The 18,803-nt window shown below is 43.4% G+C and overlaps 1 protein-coding gene across 2 annotated transcripts in view; it reads right to left on the reverse strand.

Annotated features, from left to right (window-relative positions):
* Positions 1-18,803, reverse strand: part of KPTN (kaptin, actin binding protein) — a 61,188-nt gene that overhangs the window by 11,717 nt on the left and 30,668 nt on the right. For both annotated transcript variants that reach the window (XM_077480820.1, XM_077480812.1), the window contains exon 11: positions 8,414-8,584. In XM_077480820.1, coding sequence (XP_077336946.1) covers positions 8,414-8,584 — 171 coding nt within the window. The remainder of the gene's footprint in view (positions 1-8,413; positions 8,585-18,803) is intronic.

The following is an 18,803-nucleotide window of genomic DNA, read 5'->3' on the forward strand; positions in this document are numbered from 1 at the left end:
TGCATTCCTATAAACTTGTATGGGGTGGGAGAAGCAATTCTGACATGAACAAGAGCCTGTCATGGTCTTTTACTTAATGGGATATCAAAATTCACTGACTAACCTGCTTAGGAGGCGAGAGGGAGAGGGGACCAAGCTTAACTATTAGGGCCTGCATTAATAGGCTTTCAGGGGCCTCCTGCTTGCATAGGAGGTCAATCTGAGATGTGCATCGATAGGTACATTTTACCTGCAGGTGACCTAAGCTGCATCAACCTGCCTTAAACTGGTTTTGCATTCCCATTGACTTGCATGGTGAGAGAAACAGAATTTGAGATTTACATTTGGCTTCTGCTGCTCATACCTCTGGATCTACTGAAGCAGTGTTTGTCAACTTATGAGCCAAGTGCTAGTTCGCACCAGATGCAGTTCAGTGCGCTTTTTTTCTGCACAATGTTTTCCATGTATTCCAATGGCTCTAGTTCACACCAGTGCAGTCATTCCCAGTCAGTTTCTGGTGCAACTGACTGCCTTGGTGTGAACTAGAGCCATTGGAATACATGGAAAACACTGTGCATGCATTTTTGGTGTAGAAAACAAAAGTGCACGGAACTGCCTCTGGTGTGATCTCGCCCTAAAGGGGGCTTCATCTGTTGCCCCTGACATCACCAAAGGGCCGCACATAATCTTCAATCTATGTAATGTTTGAGAGGACTGTCAGACTGCAGATATAAGAGATGAAATAAAGGTCAGACTGTGCAAATGCTACATTTTTGACCTGGAAACATGCTGCAAAAGATCATACAAACCCTGGAAAGGCTAGCAGAGAGAAACTGCTATTGCCCTAATCAATGTTCTAACTTCAGACTGCTAGGGTCCGAGGGCCGCACATCATATACCAAAAGGTCACAGGTTGGGCACTAGGGTATAAATTAAATTATACACTTTTATGAAGTTGAGCGCTAATTATGCATTTTTTTTATAATACCTTTGAACTGCCCAGGTTTACCATAAAGAACCTTACTTATCAATAAAAAAAAAAAAAGCAACATACCTTTTTGTGAAAACTTATTACATATCAAGGCCGATTTACTAAAGGTGTTGAGAAATTGTTTACAATTTACTTGGGTATTCTAAGTGTCCAGTTCAAATATCTGGGTATGTGCAGATCAAATAAAACAGGCTTTTTTTTTTTTTTTTTTTTTTTTTTAAGCATGTAAAAAGACACCTTTCACACTGGGGCATTTTTCAGGCACTTTTGGGCTTAAAATAGCTCCTGTAAAGTGCATCCCCTGCAGTCTCAGTGTGAAAGTCAGAGTGCTTTCACACTGAGGTGATGCGCTGGCAGGGCATTAAAAGATGTCCTGCAAGCAGCATCTATGGAGCGGTGTATACACTGCTCCTCCACCGCTTCTGCCCATTGAAATGAATGGGCACTGCTGCTGAAGCACCTGCAAAGTGCTTCGGCAGCGGCACTACACGGGGCATTTAACCCCCTTCATCGGCCATTAGCGGGGGGGGTTAAAAGCGCCCCCACTAGCGGCCGAATAGCGCCGCTAAAATGATGGTAAAGAGCCGCTAAAACTAGCGGCGTTTCTCCATCAAAGTCCACCCGCTCCAGTGTGAAAGCAGCCTTGAATGATTTCTGATGGTTTTACCAAACCTCTAACACTTAGCTGTCCATCAGCAGGACTGGCAATGTCATTCTCAAAATTGATTGGCATTATACATGTGACCAATGTCATGACACAGGTCACATGAATGAATGATATCCAGATTTCCCTACTACGAAAACATTGTAACCTTTTCATTATCATTGAGCATGGTCTTCCTAAGCCAGTGATGGGGAACCTTGGCACCCCAGATGTTTTGGAACTACATTTCCCATGATGCTGATGCACTCTGAAGTGTAGTGGAGCATCATAGGAAATGTAGTTCCAAAACATCTGGGGTGCCAAGGTTCATCATCACTGTTCTAAGCTATAAAGCCCCTTTCACACAGGTGGTCCGATCAGGTCTACTCGTTACTTTTTCAACTGGACCTGATCAGAAGCTCCATTAAAGTCTATGGGGCAGGCATATGTAAATGGGCATATTTCCATTTACATCCTTACATCAAAGTCAGCCCAGGTCCAGAAAAAAAAAAATGGATCGGAGGTAGTCTGTTATAAATGAATGCTTTCGTTTTCAAATGGAACTAAACACTGAACTGATCCCCTGTCGAATAGACAATGTCCAAGTGAAAGGGGTTTCAAAAGGGCATTTTTAGTGATATGTCTGCTTCAAAATTTGTTTTTTGGTTATGCCTCCTTGTTTTGTATTTAAATTTGTTATTTACCAAAGCTTTCTATTTGCAAGGCCAATAAATCTATGTTATGTACACACCAATAATATTCAGATCTACAGTACAGTAGATTGCTCTGCACTAGAAGGACTGCAGAAATTCAAATATGAATGGAAACAGTGACACCACATGGAAGTATTGAGTAATACAGGTTATCGGCAATACAACTACAGTCTTTGCTAAAAAAAAAAAAAAAAACCCACAGGCAACATTAATGTATTACAAAAACAAACAATAGTGCTTTTTCTGTACATTGCCAAGACCATACAGTGGGTTCCACTCAGAATAGGCCTAGCCATGGTTGACCAAAGATGTTTAGTGCATGCGCTCAGCCTCATATCCAAAGGTTGTCTTTGGGAAATAGACATGAGTGCTCCCAGCATTGCTACAGAGGTTGAAGGGGTGAGTCAGCCTGTCAGTGCTCAGACCATACACCGCACACTGCATCAAATTGGTCTGCATGGCTGTCATCCCAGAAGGAAGCCTCTTCTAAAGATGATGCACAAGAAAGCCTACAAGCAGTTTGCTGAAGACAAGCAGACTAAGGATATGGATTACTGGAACCGTGTCTTGTGGTCTGATGAGATCAAGTTAAACTTATTTGGTTCAGATGGTGTCAAGCGTATGTGCCAGCAACCAGGTGAGGAGTACAAAGACAAGTATGTCTTGCCTACAGTAAAGCATAGTGGTGGGAGTGTCATGGTCTGGGGCTGCATGAGTGCTGTAGCCACTCTGGAGCTACAGTTCATTGAGGGAACCATGAATACCAACATGTACTGTGACACACCGAAGCCCTCCTTTGGAGACTGGGCCGTAGGGCAGTATTCCAACATGATAACGACCCCAAACACACCTCCAAGACAAACACTGCCTTGCTAAAGAAACTGAGGGTAAAGGTGATGGACTGGCCAACCTTGTCGCCAGACCTAAACTCTATTTAGCCTGTGGGGCATCCTCAAAATGGAAGATGGAGGTGCACTAGGTCTTTAACATTCGCCAGCTCCGTGATGTCTTCATGGAGGAGTGGAAGAGGACTCCAGTGGTAACCTGTGAAGCTCTGGTGAATTCCATGCCCAAGAGGGTTAAGGCAGTGCTTGAAAATAATGGTGGCCACACAAAATATTAACACTTTGGGCTCAATTTGGACATTTTTCACTTAGGGGTGTACTCACTTTTGTTGCCAGCGGTTTAGACAATAATGGCTGAGTGTCGAGTTATTTTGAGGGGACAGCAAATCTACACTGTTATACAAGCTGTACACTCACTACTTTGTAGCAAAGTGGCATTTCTTCAGTGTTGTCACATGAAAAGATATAATTAAATATTTACAAAAATGTGATGGATGTACTCACTTTTGAGAGAATATATATATATATATATATATATACACACACACACACACACACACACACATTATATATATATAATATTTCGGGGGGTTCTAACAAATTTTCTAACAAAAAATACAGATTTTTACATGTAAAGAAAAGTGTCAAAAGAAGGCCAGGAGACCAAGTGGTTAATAAAGCAGAAATAAAATCTATATTGGGCCCTCAACGCAGTAGCTTCAGATTAAAGCTAAAAATCATCACAATCAAAAACTCAGCTTCTCCTAAAAGATGCTCATTGAGTATATAATATATATATATATATATATATATATATATATATACACACACACTTTCGCAAGGCACTGTGTATTCGGCCCCCTTGAACTTTTCAAACTTTTGCCACATTTCAGGCTTCAAACATAAAGATATAAAATTTTAATTTTTTTGTGAAGAATCACCAACAAGTGGGACACAATTGTGAAGTGGAACGAAATCTATTGGATATTTTAAACTTTTTTAGCAAATAAAAAACTGAAAGTGCAAAATTATTCGGCCCCTTTACTTTCAGTGCAGCAAACTCACTCCAGAAGTTCAGCGAGGATCTCTGAATGATCCAATGTTGTCCTAAATGACTGATGGTGATAAATAGAATCCACCTGTGTGTAATCAAGTCTCTGTATAAATGCACCTGCTCTGTGATAGTCTCAGGGTTCTGTTGAGAGCGCAGAGAGCATCATGAAGACCAAGGAACACACCAGGCAGGTCCGTAATACTGTTGTGGAGAATTTTAAAGCCGGATTTGGATACAAAAAGATTTCCCAAGCTTTAAACATCCCAAGGAGCAGTGTTCAAGCGATCATTTTGAAATGGAAGGAGTGTCAGACCACTGCAAAGCTACCAAGACCTGGCCGTTCCTCTAAACTTTCAGCTCAGACAAGGAGAAGACTGATCAGAGATGCAGCCAAGAGGCCCATGATCACTCTGGATGAACTGCAGAGAACTACAGCTGAGGTGGGAGAGTCTGTCCATAGGACAACAATCAGTCGTACATTGCACAAATCTGGCCTTTATGGAAGAGTGGCAAGAAGAAAGTCATTTCTCAAAGATATCCATAAAAAGTCTCGTCTAAAGTTTGCCACAAGCCACCTGGGAGACACACCAAACATGTGGAAGAAGGTGCTCTGGTCAGATGAAACCAAAATCTAACTTTTTGCCCACAATGCAAAACGATATGTTTGGTCGTAAAAGCAACACAGCTCATCACCCTCAACACACCATCCCCACTGTCAAACATGGTGGTGGCAGCATCATGGTTTGGGCCTGCTTTTCTTCAGCAGAGACAGGGAAGATGGTTAAAATTGAGGGGAAGATGGATGCAGCCAAATACAGGACCATTCTGGACGAAAACCTGTTGGAGTCTGCAAAAGACCTGAAACTGGGACGGAGATTTATCTTCCAACAAGACAATGATCCCAAACATACAGCAAAATCTACAAAGGAATGGTTCACAAATAAATGTATCCAGGTGTTAGAATGGCCAAGTCAAAGTCCAGACCTGAATCCAATCGAGAATCTGTGGAAAGAGCTGAAAACTGCAGTTCACAAACGCTCTCCATCCAACCTCACTGAGCTCGAGCTGTTTTGCAAGGAAGAATGGGAAAGAATTTCAGTCTCTCAATGTGCAAAACTGATAGAGACATACCCCAAGCGACTTGCAGCTGTAATCGCAGCAAAAGGTGGCTCTACAAAGTATTAACGCAAGGGGGCCAAATAATTTTGCACGCCCCACTTTTCATTTTTTTATTAGTTAAAAAAGTTTCAAAAATCCAATAGATTTCGTTCCACTTCACAATTGTGTCCCACTTGTTGGTGATTCTTCACAAAAAATAAAAATGTTATATCTTTATGTTTGAAGCCTGAAATGTTGCAAAAGGTTGAAAAGTTCAAGGGGGCCAAATAATTTCGCAAGGCACTGTATATATATATATATATATATATATATATATATATATATATATATATATATATATATATATATGTGTAATAGTGTTTCCTCAGCTTAGGCCAATATGCGTACTTCTACATATTTTTGAAAAAATTGTATATTGATTGGTTTGCACAAAAGTTATCACGTCTACAAAATAGGGGGTAGATTTATGGCATTTTTACCATTTTTTTTTCTTTTTACTAGTAATGGTGGCGATCTGCGATTTTTTAAAATTTGGTAAAAACTGTTGCGCACAACCTTTGCCCGGTAAGTCTAATATAAATTTTAGGAAGCTGCTCACATATAAAAGTGTTCCCTGCACTCCAAAATCTAAATAAACAGTGTTTATGTGGCGCTACCTAGATAACGGAATAATATCTTATAAATATGGGTTTTTAGTGAAATAAATTATTTAAGATAAATAATAATAGTGCATTAGAAAAAAATAAAAATAAAAAATTATATATATATATATATATAAAAAATTATATATATATATATATATATATATATATATATATATATATATATATATATATATATATATATATATATATATATATATATATATATATATATGTAAAATTGCAAAGGAAATGTTGCCAGTATCAAATGATACAAAATAAATATGGATAAATATATCAATATGTGCAAAAAAGTATTGCACTTTTGCACATATTCAATACTTTGTAGATCTAATAAATTTTTTATGTTTGCGATATTGGATTTAATCCTTATTGGGTTTAACACAAATTTTTCTTAGTGAATTCTAACAACCATATTTTTTGCACATTTGCACATACTGATATATTTTTCCATATTTATTTTGTATCCTTTGATACTGGCAACATTTCCTTTGCAATTTTACACATATATATATTATATATATATATATATTTTTTTTTTTTTTCTAATGCAATATTATTATTTATCTTAATTTATTTATTTCACTAAAAACCCATATTTATAAGATATTATTCCGTTATCTAGGTAGCGCCACATAAACACTGTTTATTTAGATCTGCGATTTTTATCGTGGTGGACATTATGGCGGACACATCGGACACTAATTTCAGACCATTGTCATTTATACAGTGATCAGTGCTATAAAAATGCACTGATTACTGTGTAAATGACACTGGCAGTGAAGGGGTTAACCACTAGGGGGTGAGGAAGGGGTTAAGTGTGTCCTAGGGAGTGATTCTAACTGTGTGTGGGGGGTGGGCTTCAACTCACAGGGAGCAGTGATCGATCATGTCACAAGACAGAACGGGGAAATGCTTTGTTTACATAGGCACTACCCCGTGCTTTGGCTCCGTGACACGATCGCTGTGAGACCAGCGGAATTTGAGTCCGTCAGTCCTGCAGGCATGGTCACCCTGTACGTGGCAAAGACAATTCATTACTATGCACAGTTGCACCAGATTCTGTGTGCTCCAGTTTTAGTAGATCCCCCCCGTTCTTGGATGGGAGTATAGATGTTGCCTCAATCAGCTGCTGCATTTCCCCTTGAGACCAGTCAGTGTAAAAATCCCCCACAGTTCAATGCCGCACCTGGATCAAAAGCTGAGGAACTACTTTATCCTGCCACAATCTTCCTCTCCTGCAGATGCTGTTACCAAGTTTTATTTAGATTTGTAACTTGTAAATTACTAAAAGGGCCATTTTAACCTCTAGAGATCTGCGCTATAGCCGAATGACGGCTACAGCGCGGACCTGCTTTGCCGGGACTATGTCTATTGACGTCGTCCCGTGCACGAGCGGCCTGCGCACCCGAGGGGCGCACGCGGCGCGCTCTGTGATCAGCGAGTCTATGAGACTCGCCTGATCATAGAAAGGAGCAAGGGGTCGATCTCGACCCCTTACCACGTGATCAGCTGTCAGCCAATGACAGCTGATCATGTGATCGCAACAGAGCCGGTAATCGGCTATTTTTCCTCCTGGTGCTGACAGCGCGAGGAGAAAAAAAAAACAGCCGATCACCGGCGGCCGTGATCGGGACATCAATCCCGATCACGGCCAGATCAGTGCCCACCTGCCCCCTGCCAGTGCCACCCAAGTAGGGGAAAAAGTGAAACACATTAGTGCCACAGTGCCACCTATCAGTGCCCACAATCTGCCGCAAAAACAGTTCTGCACCTCAGTGCCACATATCCGTGCCCATCAGTGTCATCTACCAGTGCCCATCAGTGCCACCCATCAGTGCCGCCCATCAGTCCCATCTATCATTGGTACCCATCAGTGCCCATCCATGCCACCCATCCGTGCCCATCTTATCTGTGCCCATCTTTGGCCATCAGTGCCGCCTTAACTGTGCCCATCAGTACTGCCTTATCTGTGCCCATCGGTGCCACCTTATCTGTGCCTATTAGTGCCACCTTAACTGTGCAGCCTATCAGTGCCCACCAGCACCGCCTCATCAGCACATTTCAATGAAGGAGAAAACTATTAAACATGATTTTTAATTTTTTTTTTATTTTGCATCTTTTTTTGTTTGTTTAGCAAAAAATAAAACTCCCAGCTGTAATTAAATACCACCAAAAGAAAGCTCTATTTGTGGGACAAAAAGGGTAAAAATTTCATTTGGGTACAGTGTTGTATGACCGCGCAATTGTCATTCAAAGTGCATCAGCGCTGAAAGCTGAAAATTGGTCTGGGCAGGAGGGGGGTTTAAGTGCCCAGTAAGCAAGTGGTTAAAACATGAATATATATATATATATATATAAAAAAAAAAAACAACAAACACACACGGAAGAGTAAACAAGAACTCACCTGCAGTATATGTAATCCTTTTAGACACACAATGGCCAGTTCATACAACCCATCGCAGGTCAAATCTACAACAGCCATGCACAGCAGGGGACTTGGGAAACTTCTCTGCCAAAGTAGCTGTAAATGTCCGTCCATACCCGGTCGCTGTACGTATTTGTAACACAGAAGCTCCTAAAACGGGAGGGAGAAATCAACAGAAATTAAATGTGGGCCAAGATTGTTTAATTATTCAACTCCTTGATTTAGTTCTGACAGTTTGCAGTGCTTGACAGGGAGCATCAAGCCAATCAGCTCCTTCTTTATTACAAATAGACAAATGGCTAAAAGTATGTGGTCATCCCTCCAAATGACTGCATTCAGTACGTTTTCAGTGAAGGGTACTGTTAATGCTGCAGGCTCTGCTTCCTGCTTTAACCTCCCTGGCGGTACGATTATTTCGGATTTTAGGTGCTAAAAGCGGTACCATTATTTTGCATGAAAATTTGGCGTTTTATATTGTAGTCCTGCAATTCTTAGGAATAACTCTCTTAAATCTGTTCAAACCAGAGTCTAGCAGACATCCCGGGTATGATAAAGTTTGAAAAATTAAATCATAAATTATAATATAATAAATAATTATAAATAATTGTACCAAATAATAATATAACAATAATAAAAATTATTCAATAATGTAATCAAATCAAAAACACTGAAATTTGCTCAGTTGCAGAATTGTCACTGTCATTACTTTTCAGTATTTGATGACGGATCTCCCCACAAATCGCTATCGCTCAATTCTGCGAGTGATTCTAATTTATTATCGCTGTTTTCTAGCTGGTCTAAAATCATTTTTGATGTACAGTGACAGTTTTGGTTGCTATGGGCAATCTCCAGTTTCCAGGCATAAAGAACAGTTTATATTATATAAAACTGCATGCAGGACACTGGGCAGACCACTAGGGACAAAGGGGATGTGAAATATTTACATACAGCAATGTAATCTGTAAGATTACATTATACTGTATGTTTACTGTTTGTTTCACTTTTTGAATTTGGCGCCGATCTCCGTGCCCGTGCGTCGCAACGCTCGCAGGGCACGGAGATCGGCGATGTAATGCAACGAGCGAGACACGGCTCGCTCGTGCAGCGGGGAGACAACGCTGGATCCGAGGGAGAAGGTAAGTAAGCCTCGTCCTGGATCCAGCGATGCTGTCCCGAGTCTGACTCGGGGATACCGCTCTTGGTATAAAAAATCCACCCCGAGTCAGACTCGGGAATACCGTCAGGGGGGTTAAGGGAAAAACGGCTCACCGTTAGACCCCTTTCACACTGGAGCGGTGCTGGAGTTAATCGGTAAAGTGGCGCTAGAAGCTGAAGCGTTCAATGGGCAACGGGCAGGGGTGATGCGGGAGCAGTGTATACATCACTTCCGTACCAAAGATGCTGCTTGCAGGACCTTTTTTCCCCCCCATCCTGAAAACACACCACCCCAGTGTGAAAGCACTCGGGTTTTCACACTGGGGTGGCTTGAAAGGCGCTTTACAGGTGCCATTTTTAAAAACGTCTTAAAAGCGTCCCAGTGTGAAAGGGGTCTTATTGATTTAGATGTTTGCCTGGTGTTCTAAGTACAAACTAGAAGAAAAAATTGGGCCAGCAATTTAGTTCGAGGAACGATCGTACGATTTTCTGATAGTGTGTACACAACTTTCGACAGTTGATTCCAACCTTTCGAATTAAAATTTCCAAAAGGGACAAACTCCAAAAATGTTCTCGTACTGGATTCAGAATGAACGATTTTCATTTATTGTGTATCGTTTTCGTACAGGAAAAATTTTTGAGAAGAAAGGCTGTGCATGATCAGAAACAGACAAAAAAATAAATAATACAAGAATCTTTGTACATTATTTTCTCTCCCCCCCCCCCCCCCCCCTCCCAATCTGTATCCTATCCGGAGAAACAGGAAGTGAGGGGAAATCCCTGCAACTTAAGGGAATTTCTTGGGGGTCAGAACTAGTGTCCCCATTGGAGGATTTCCCTTCTATTACTTTTCTGGGAAAAACACAAAATTTTTAATTTTATCTTTCAATAATAATGGTAAACAGGACAAATAGAGAGGCTGAATCTCCTTAACGGGTCACAGACTGCAATAAAAACTGACAGGTATTCTAATCCCTCTCCACTCTGTCCGAAACATAAAATAAATGTTTTTCCTTTAGTTATACTTAACTGGCATTCCAGTACATCCCAAATAACATTTTTAATCCTGCTGTTAGCAATTAGTAAATGTATAGGAAAGTATATCATATTTACTTGTTTTAAACCTTTTTTTACATTTCTTCAGTGTCTCCCCGGTTCCTATGCCTAGGCAAATGATGTCATACATCCCAGGAATCTTCAGGAGGGGTTTTCTCAGCTTAGCACACCCTCCTGCCTGCATGGCTGAGCTAAGGGCAGATGGATTGCAGTGAATGCTACATGAATCATCTGCCCTTACTCAAGATGGCCACAGCCAGAAATGCTATGGGGTTGTTTTTCAAAGAGATTTCTCAGCAAAATAAAGCATAGAGACATGGATGGATGGGTTTTCTCTGATTAAAAGTAAATAGCGTTTCTGGTTTGTGGTGCTCAGATGCAGTGTAGTTCTGCTTTTAAGCAACTGCATACCTCTGCTACCACTCAATATACAACACCTGTAAACACCTGAGTGTGGCAAATGCATTTTCTAGGCAGTGTGGGTCTACATTTTGATTGAAAATTAGTATTCTAAGTATGGGGGTAGCTGGATTGTCACTACAGTTTGCTGCCAGTTCTCACAGGCAGAAGGACGGTGCCTGGTGTCCCCCCCCCCCCCCCCCAATCAGTTATACTAGCTTTCTGCAATCCCTTCGATGCAGCACTCAGACTGGAAGATGGAGGCCTGCATTCTGAGCTAGTAGTGGCTCTATTCCTTTGCACAGTGCTATCAGTTTAAGGATGACTGATGATTTGGGGAAAAGTGGTGACTAAGGAACTTCTGCAGCCTTTTTTGACTATAGTCATCCATTAGATGGATACCAACACCAAGGAAGAAGAAAGATGCTTAATTGTGAACATGGAGGATACCTGCAGTTTTAAAAAGTGTTACTAAATCCAGGACCCCAGATCCATCATATCTGGTCTCCCACAGCACACAGAACATGGAAAGGCAATTATTTTAGTTAATATCAACTGTTAAATACCTTTTCTCATCAGCAGTTACAGCAGTCTTGTGACTTCTATCAGTGTCTGTTTAAAGCTTGTAAGAGGAGTGTTCATTCTCCTCATGACTCCTGACCCCCTGGACAGTGCCGATTGGCCCTGTGCTGGTCACATGCACCCTCCCAAAAGAAAATTCTCTACCAATACACACCAAACTGGTCTCTGTTCTATCAGCAGATGGACTGGCGACAGTAAAAGAAGGGGGAGGATCAGATAAGAGGATCAAACAGCTTTTTTACAAAATGCGCAGTATTAACCCCTACAGTGAGTAAAACAAGCATGCTTTACTGCATATACACACCGATTTTACTGTTGTGAGTTTAGTAACACTTTAAAGCGGTAGTAAACCCCGCTTGGCCCATTTTTACCTACAGGTAAGAACTATAATAAAAGGTTACCCATAGGTAAAATGAATATCTCCTAAACGTGCACCGTTTAGGAGACATTCATCCTGAATGCAGCCAGTTATGTCACCGGGGCATGTGCTCTGAAGGTCCGGCATATCTTGTGCTTGAATAGATTTTCTCCTGCGTGACGTCATCGCAGCTCCAGCCAATAACATAGCTGGAGAGAGTGAACCCAGAAGAAAGACCGGTGGAGGTCAGCCCTCTCAACGGTGACAGTACAGCGCTGGAGGACCTCGTGCCAAGGTGAGTATTCATAATGTGCTAGTACGCGATGCATACTAGCTAGAGCTGCACGATTAATTTTTTATTTATTTATTTATTTTTATTAGAGACCCTACAGATTAAAATGGTGGTTGTTGCAATATTTTATGTCACACTGTATTTGTGCAGTGGTCTTTCAAATGCAATTTTTTGGAAAAAAACGTACTTTAATGAATAACAAACAAAAAAAAAAAAGTAAAGTGAAAGATTTTATATGTCGTGAAATCGAGAAACGTCATCTTTTTATTCTAAGCAAAAAAAAAAAAAAATATATATGATTTTCATTTTGGCCAGAATCGTGCAGCTCTAATACCAACACATTATGCCATAGCCTTGCAGGTGTTTTTTTTTTTGTTTTAAGAGTTGGGGACTAAAAAGGACTGGTGCAGAGAAGCAATGCCTGGTTGAAAAATGAAGTACTGAGCAGGTAAGTTGTGTTCCCATAGGCATGTCAAGGCTTTTTTTTTTTTTCCCCTTTTTATTGTGAGCGGAGAGAATCTTTAATCATTCAAGGCAGAAACAGAATTTGCAGTCAGTAAAGGTGGTCTGTAATCATTTACTTGGTTACTTGTGTTGTCTAATAATCCAAACATCACATAAGTCCTTGTACACAATGGTTCAGTGTCTTTGTACGGGTTAAAAAAAATAAAAAAAATGACTTTGTTACCCATATCAAGTAGATTTTGCCTTTTAGTCTCCTACAGCAGAGGAAGAGAGTGAAATTAATTGGCTCCTATGAGCAATAAAGTCAGTTCTTGCTTAGTACAGCTATATGAGGCCTAATATACATCTCTTTAGCAAAGGGGAAAAAAAAATAAAAAAATCGGTTCGCTTACAGCTCAGCAGACAAAGACACACACCACTCCAGCTAGCACAAAGTAAACTACTATGTGGGAGAGAAAGTATTATCATGCAGCGATCACACTCAGTAACAACTTGGGACTCTTCACACAGAAATCACACATTCAGCCAAAGGCAAGACTGAGCTCTCTATCTCACACACAAGCTGTGATTTATTTAATTACATTCATTGTTTACACCTTCACTGCCAACTGCACCCACCCCTACACCCGACACGAGCTAGGGGGCATTCATCGAATTAATCAGTAGTTGTAACAGCACTATTCACTTTACCCCAGAGAACTATTTTTTTTAAGGAAGCTGCAGTTTTTCTTCAGTAGGAAATGGATCCAATATCTGTGCTTCTTCAATAAAAGTCAATCGCACATTAAAAAACAGCCCGAGGAGGAAGGGGGCATTTATACAAATCACACAGAACAGGGCAACTTCAGTACGTCGTAGAGATCCTGTCACATGTGGTGGCATGGCAGACAATACTCATCACATACAGTTGCTTGGACCAGTAATTAGGCAATTGTGGCTTTTGTCAGGACTAGTATGAAAGAGAAGGCGGCGGTGCGGCTCCTGAGGCAGCTATACCACACAAGCTCTACTGAAGACTTTAAGGCCAGTTTCACAGGTTTCAGCTAGTATAAGAGCAGCGTGAACAGCAAACTTTGACAAAGCATTTTCTGAGCTTTCGGCAAGCTTTGCTGAAACTATTAAAGTAGTAAGTGTCCCCGGTTGAACACATAACCTAAGGGAAGGGCTGATTGCCACTTTAAGCAAGCTGCTGCTTCTTGAACCTTGTTGAAAGCCTGCTGAAGCTTGCTAGTAGCTTGCTTAAAGTGGCAATTAGTACTCCCATTAGGTTCGGTGTTCAGCAAACTGGAACCGAATAGTACTTTAAGGCTGGGTTCACATCATTGCAAATTGGCTGCGGGATCTCCGCATCCAATTTGCAATAGCAGGAGATTTTGACCGGCTCTCTATGGAGCCAGTTCACATACCTCTGCAGCGGGTCCAACGCCATTTTGCACAAAAACGCTGTGTCTTTTGGTCCGTTTCAGGTCCGAATTTATCCCAAAATTTGGCTGAAACGGTGACCCAGCACGCCCAGACCCCTGTGTGAGCAGCATGCGGCTCATATGTGAACCACGCCTAAAAGCTTTAACAAAGCTTGCTGAAAACTCAGACACAGCGCTGATTCTCCCTTTAAAAAAAATCTACCAGCAGTATAAAATAAGCTTCAGCACTAAAAAGCCTTCTAGCAGCTTCAGCTGTCAATTAAAGGAGAAGTTCACCATTTAACAAAAAAATTGTAAATGCACATTTTTATTTACAGGTAAACAAATTTTATATATATATATAAAAATTCCATTACTTTTTGTTTCTGGAGCCGCTAAAGCAGGAGTCTCCAAACTTTCAAAACAAAAAGGCCAGTTTAGTTTATTGTGCTTCAGACTATAGGGGGGATTGACTGTAAAATGTCCCTGGCATTAGTGGAAGTAAACATTGCCACATTAAGTATTAGGGGAGGATTAGTGCACCATCATTGGGAGGAATAGTGACCCATTGTTGGTGTCAGTGAGAGAAATGGTGCCCCATTGTTGGTGTCAGTTGGCAGAAAAATGTCTTGCATCAGTGGGGGGGGGGGGGGGGGGGAAATAGTGCCCTAAGTGCCAGATGAAGGCAAGCAAAGGGCTGCAGTTTGGAGACGACTGCTCTAAAGCATTGCACCAATGATCAGCAGACTGCTGGTGCCATGCAGGTCTCCTGCAGACCTGTCAGTGTATCTATGCATCATATCTATACATCATACAGGCAAGCAGATACAATCTGACAGGAAGCATAAATGAACTACCGCAGTGCCAGTGACATGTCAAATCGCTTGGTGTGGGGGGTAAAAATAATGTGGCTACGTAAGTGTGGAATGTAGCTGTGTTCAGAATTAAGCAATCACATTTAAACTCATGTTAAATAGGAGTCAGTACGGGGGCGTGGCCTGGACGGTGATGGAGTAAGTCGCAAGTGAGGTGAGCTCCGCTCCCGGTCTATCCTGAACGATCATCCTGTGCTTCAGCGACAGCCTGCAACTGAGGAGAATCGGTGGATAGGGACCCTGATATTTTTCCTGACATGTCCCCCACGAAGAAGCGCGGTTTGGCGGCGGCTTCCTTGGAAAAGTTCCGCAGGCAGGATAAAGAGCCAGCCCAAGATGGCGCCTCCTCGCCCTCCACAACCCTCACGGCGGCAAATGACACAGACAAGGTGCTGGAAGCTATCTCTACCTGCCAATCCTCCCTTACCACCAAAATCGAGCAGATAAAAGTCGACATCTCCCTTATACGACAAGACATGTCTAAAATCAGAGACCGCGTGAAGGAGACTGAGGACAGGCTTGGCCGGGTGGAGGATGAGCTGCATCCGCTCCAACACTCGCATGAGGAGGTGAGGCGCCAACTCCATCTTCTTGCCCAAAAACAAGACGACCTTGAAAACAGAGCGCGCAGGTCGAACCTGCGCTTTATCGGCCTACCGGAGGGTGCGGAGGGCCCAGATCCACCTACCTTTCTCGAGACTCTCCTGGTTAAAACCTACGGACGGGAGGCATTCTCCACCACTTTCGTTGTAGAGCGGGCGCATCGCATGCCCGCGAGGCGTCCGCCGGAAGGCGCACCACCCTGCACATTTATCGCCAAACTGCTCAATTTTCGGGACAGGGACGCCGTTTTACGCTTGAGCAGGGAGAAGGGCAATATTCTGTTTCAGGCGGGTCATATTATGGCGTTCCCAGATTTTTCCGCGGAAGTCCAGAAGCAGCGAGCCCGCTTCACGGAAGTTAAGAAGAGGCTGCGAATTTACAACCTTAAATACGCCATGATGTACCCGGCGCGGCTGCGTGTTCTGGGTGAAGACCGAGCTCACTTTTTTGATGACCCGGCGCAGGCGATGGAATGGTTGGAGAGAAGAGAGGCCGATCGGAACCGCCGGGCGCAGTGAACGGACTGCTCCACCAGATGTGGGTTATTGTCCCGGAGATTTGCCTCCCCTGCCTGCCTATCTACCGTCAGTAAGTGGCGCTTATCTTCGTGAGCCTGGGATGTTTTACTTCTTGTCATCCACCGCAATGGGGACGAATACTGGCATTGTGTGTTTTCTACAAGGCTACCCGCGCCCTTACTATGCCCGCTAGACTGATCAATGGGCAGCAGAAGAACTGAGTTCACTCCGGTGTAACCTACTAAACTGCAGACTGCTCCTGATCTCCCATCCTTCTTCTCTTCTATATGGATTAGACATGGAACGTTATATAGCGTGGCTTTCGATTTTCACATGGCCGCCCTTCACCATGAGTATTCTGTGCTGGGACATGTGCCCCCCCCCCCCCCTTTCTTTTTTTCTTCTTTTTCTTCCTTCTTTTCCCTTTCCTCTCCTATTTTCTGTGTCTCGTCGCTCTGCCTCTGTTCTCCTTCTTTCTCTATTATTGACCTCAGTATTGTTATGCATATTACTCATGTGTTGCTGTAGGGATTACCCCTTTCGCTGATACCGGGAGCAGAGGCCGTGACCCTTGTTGTGCGGCTTAGCCCGTTGGGCTGCTCTATGCGCCTTATGCAGCGAGTGGTCGCCCCCGGTGAAGTAAAGCGCCCGGTTCATCCCCGTGTGGACAAGTGTATTCCGAGCAGTGGAGGGAAGATCTGCTGGATGCATTTGCTACAGGGGATATGGGCGACAGTTTGGCAAGTTGGGGATATGTGCTCCGGTTCAGTTGGAAGAACTGAGAGCTGGGTGGGGGGAGGGGGGGGATTGGGGATTTGGTTTTGTGTTGTTATTTTGGTTGTTTTTTGAGGGTGTGGTACAGGGGAATGTGATTCAGTATTTGATGATGAGTTGGTGGATGGGGATTGTGGGGGCTATGCTGGGCTTCGCACTGGGGATCAGTCCGCCCGACCAGTTGTATCACTTAAACCTTATTATTGAATGGCTCCAGTTAAATTTTTGACGTGGAATGTCCGCGGTATTAGAGATAAGCTTAAGCGTACGGCCGTCTTTACGTGCCTTAAATCTTACAGAGCAGATGTCACAGTACTGGTGGAAACACATGTAACGGGCCGACTCCAGCTGGCACTTCGGAGGCCATGGGTTGGCTGGACTTACCACGCTACCCACACTCCCTATTCTAGAGGTGTTTCCTTGTTAATAGCTAAGACGTTGCCATTTCATCTTCTGGGCTTGCGGACTGATCCCCAGGGCCGGTTTATCTTTATCCATTGCACTATTTAGGGCAGGCGGTTTCTGATTTTGGCGGTGTACATACCGCCCCCATACTCTGCTAACGTTGTGTCTGAGGGACTGTCCTATATGGCCCAGTACCCTGATACCCCAGCCATCTGGCTGGGGGACTTCAACATCGCCCTTGACCCCTGTGTGGATAGACTACAGGGTGGCTCCGCCCCTGCGGCCTCCGGGGGGTCTAGACTGTGTCGCACCCTCCGGGAGTTCTCACTGACGGATGTATGGCGATATAGGTACCCCACGACCCGGGCATATTCCTGCTTCTCAGCTACGCACTCTACTATGTCTCGCATAGATTATATTTTAGCGTGTAATGTCCTTCTCCCACAGCTAGAGGATGCAGGATTTCATGCGAGATCTCTCTCAGATCATGCCCCTTGTTGGGCTTCCCTATCACTGACAACAGCTGGGACCTAGGGTCTGGCGCCTTAATCCTTTCTGGCTGAAGGCGCTGGGGGAGCAGGACGATTTATCTGAGGAGTGGAGTCACTTTTTTGCAGTTAACCGGGGGACGGCCACGGGTGGAAATATTTGGGAGGCATTTAAACTTCATGCACGTTCCTCTTTGATAAGACGGATTAATAGATTGAAATGTTCCTCTAAAATGGTACTTCGTCAGGCGGAAGAACAGTTGGAGGTTGTTACCCGGGAGTTTACGTTGCACCCCAATGAGGCGAGTGCCTCGGCCCTCAGGCTTCAGACCCGTGTATTGGACCAACTACTTTTTGAACAGGCCAAGCGCAAACACTTTTTTACGCGACAGCGGATTTTTGAACAAGGAGAGAGAGCGGGTAGGCTATTAGCATACCTCGCCCATCAGGATGCGAGGCCACCAGTAGTGGTATCGCTGATGGATGGGAGCGGTGCTCTTGTCTCTGAGCCGAGAGCTGTAGCCGAGATGTTCCGGTCCTACTATGCTGACCTCTACGCTTCTCGTGTGGAGGTCACCCCTCAAGAGACCCGAACTTTTTTACGGGATGTTTCCTTCCCTCAGCTATCGGTAGCCCAGATCGCTGATCTGGAGGCTCCGATCTCACTGGACGAGGTCGTGCTGGCGTTATCCTCCTTGGCGGCGGCCAAGGCCCTGGGACACGACGGTCTACCACTGGACTTCTACGCAACATACTCCGAAGTTTTGGCCCCTGAGCTACTGAACTTATATACTTACCTATTTGAGTCTATCTCCCTCCCAGATACATTACGCCAAGCGACGATTATAGTCCTCCCAAAGCCGGGTAAAGACCCGCATCAACCAGAGTCGTATCGCCCGATTTCACTACTACAGGTGGACATAAAGATTTTGGCCAAGATCCTTGCGTCCCGGTTGTGCCCACATATTTTGTCCCTAATCCACCCGGATCAAACCG

This window comes from Lithobates pipiens, unplaced genomic scaffold (genome assembly GCF_037356315.1).
Source record: "Lithobates pipiens isolate NorthernLeopardFrog02 unplaced genomic scaffold, aLitPip1_a1.2 Scaffold_1, whole genome shotgun sequence".
In the NCBI taxonomy this organism is placed as follows: Eukaryota; Metazoa; Chordata; class Amphibia; order Anura; family Ranidae; genus Lithobates; species Lithobates pipiens.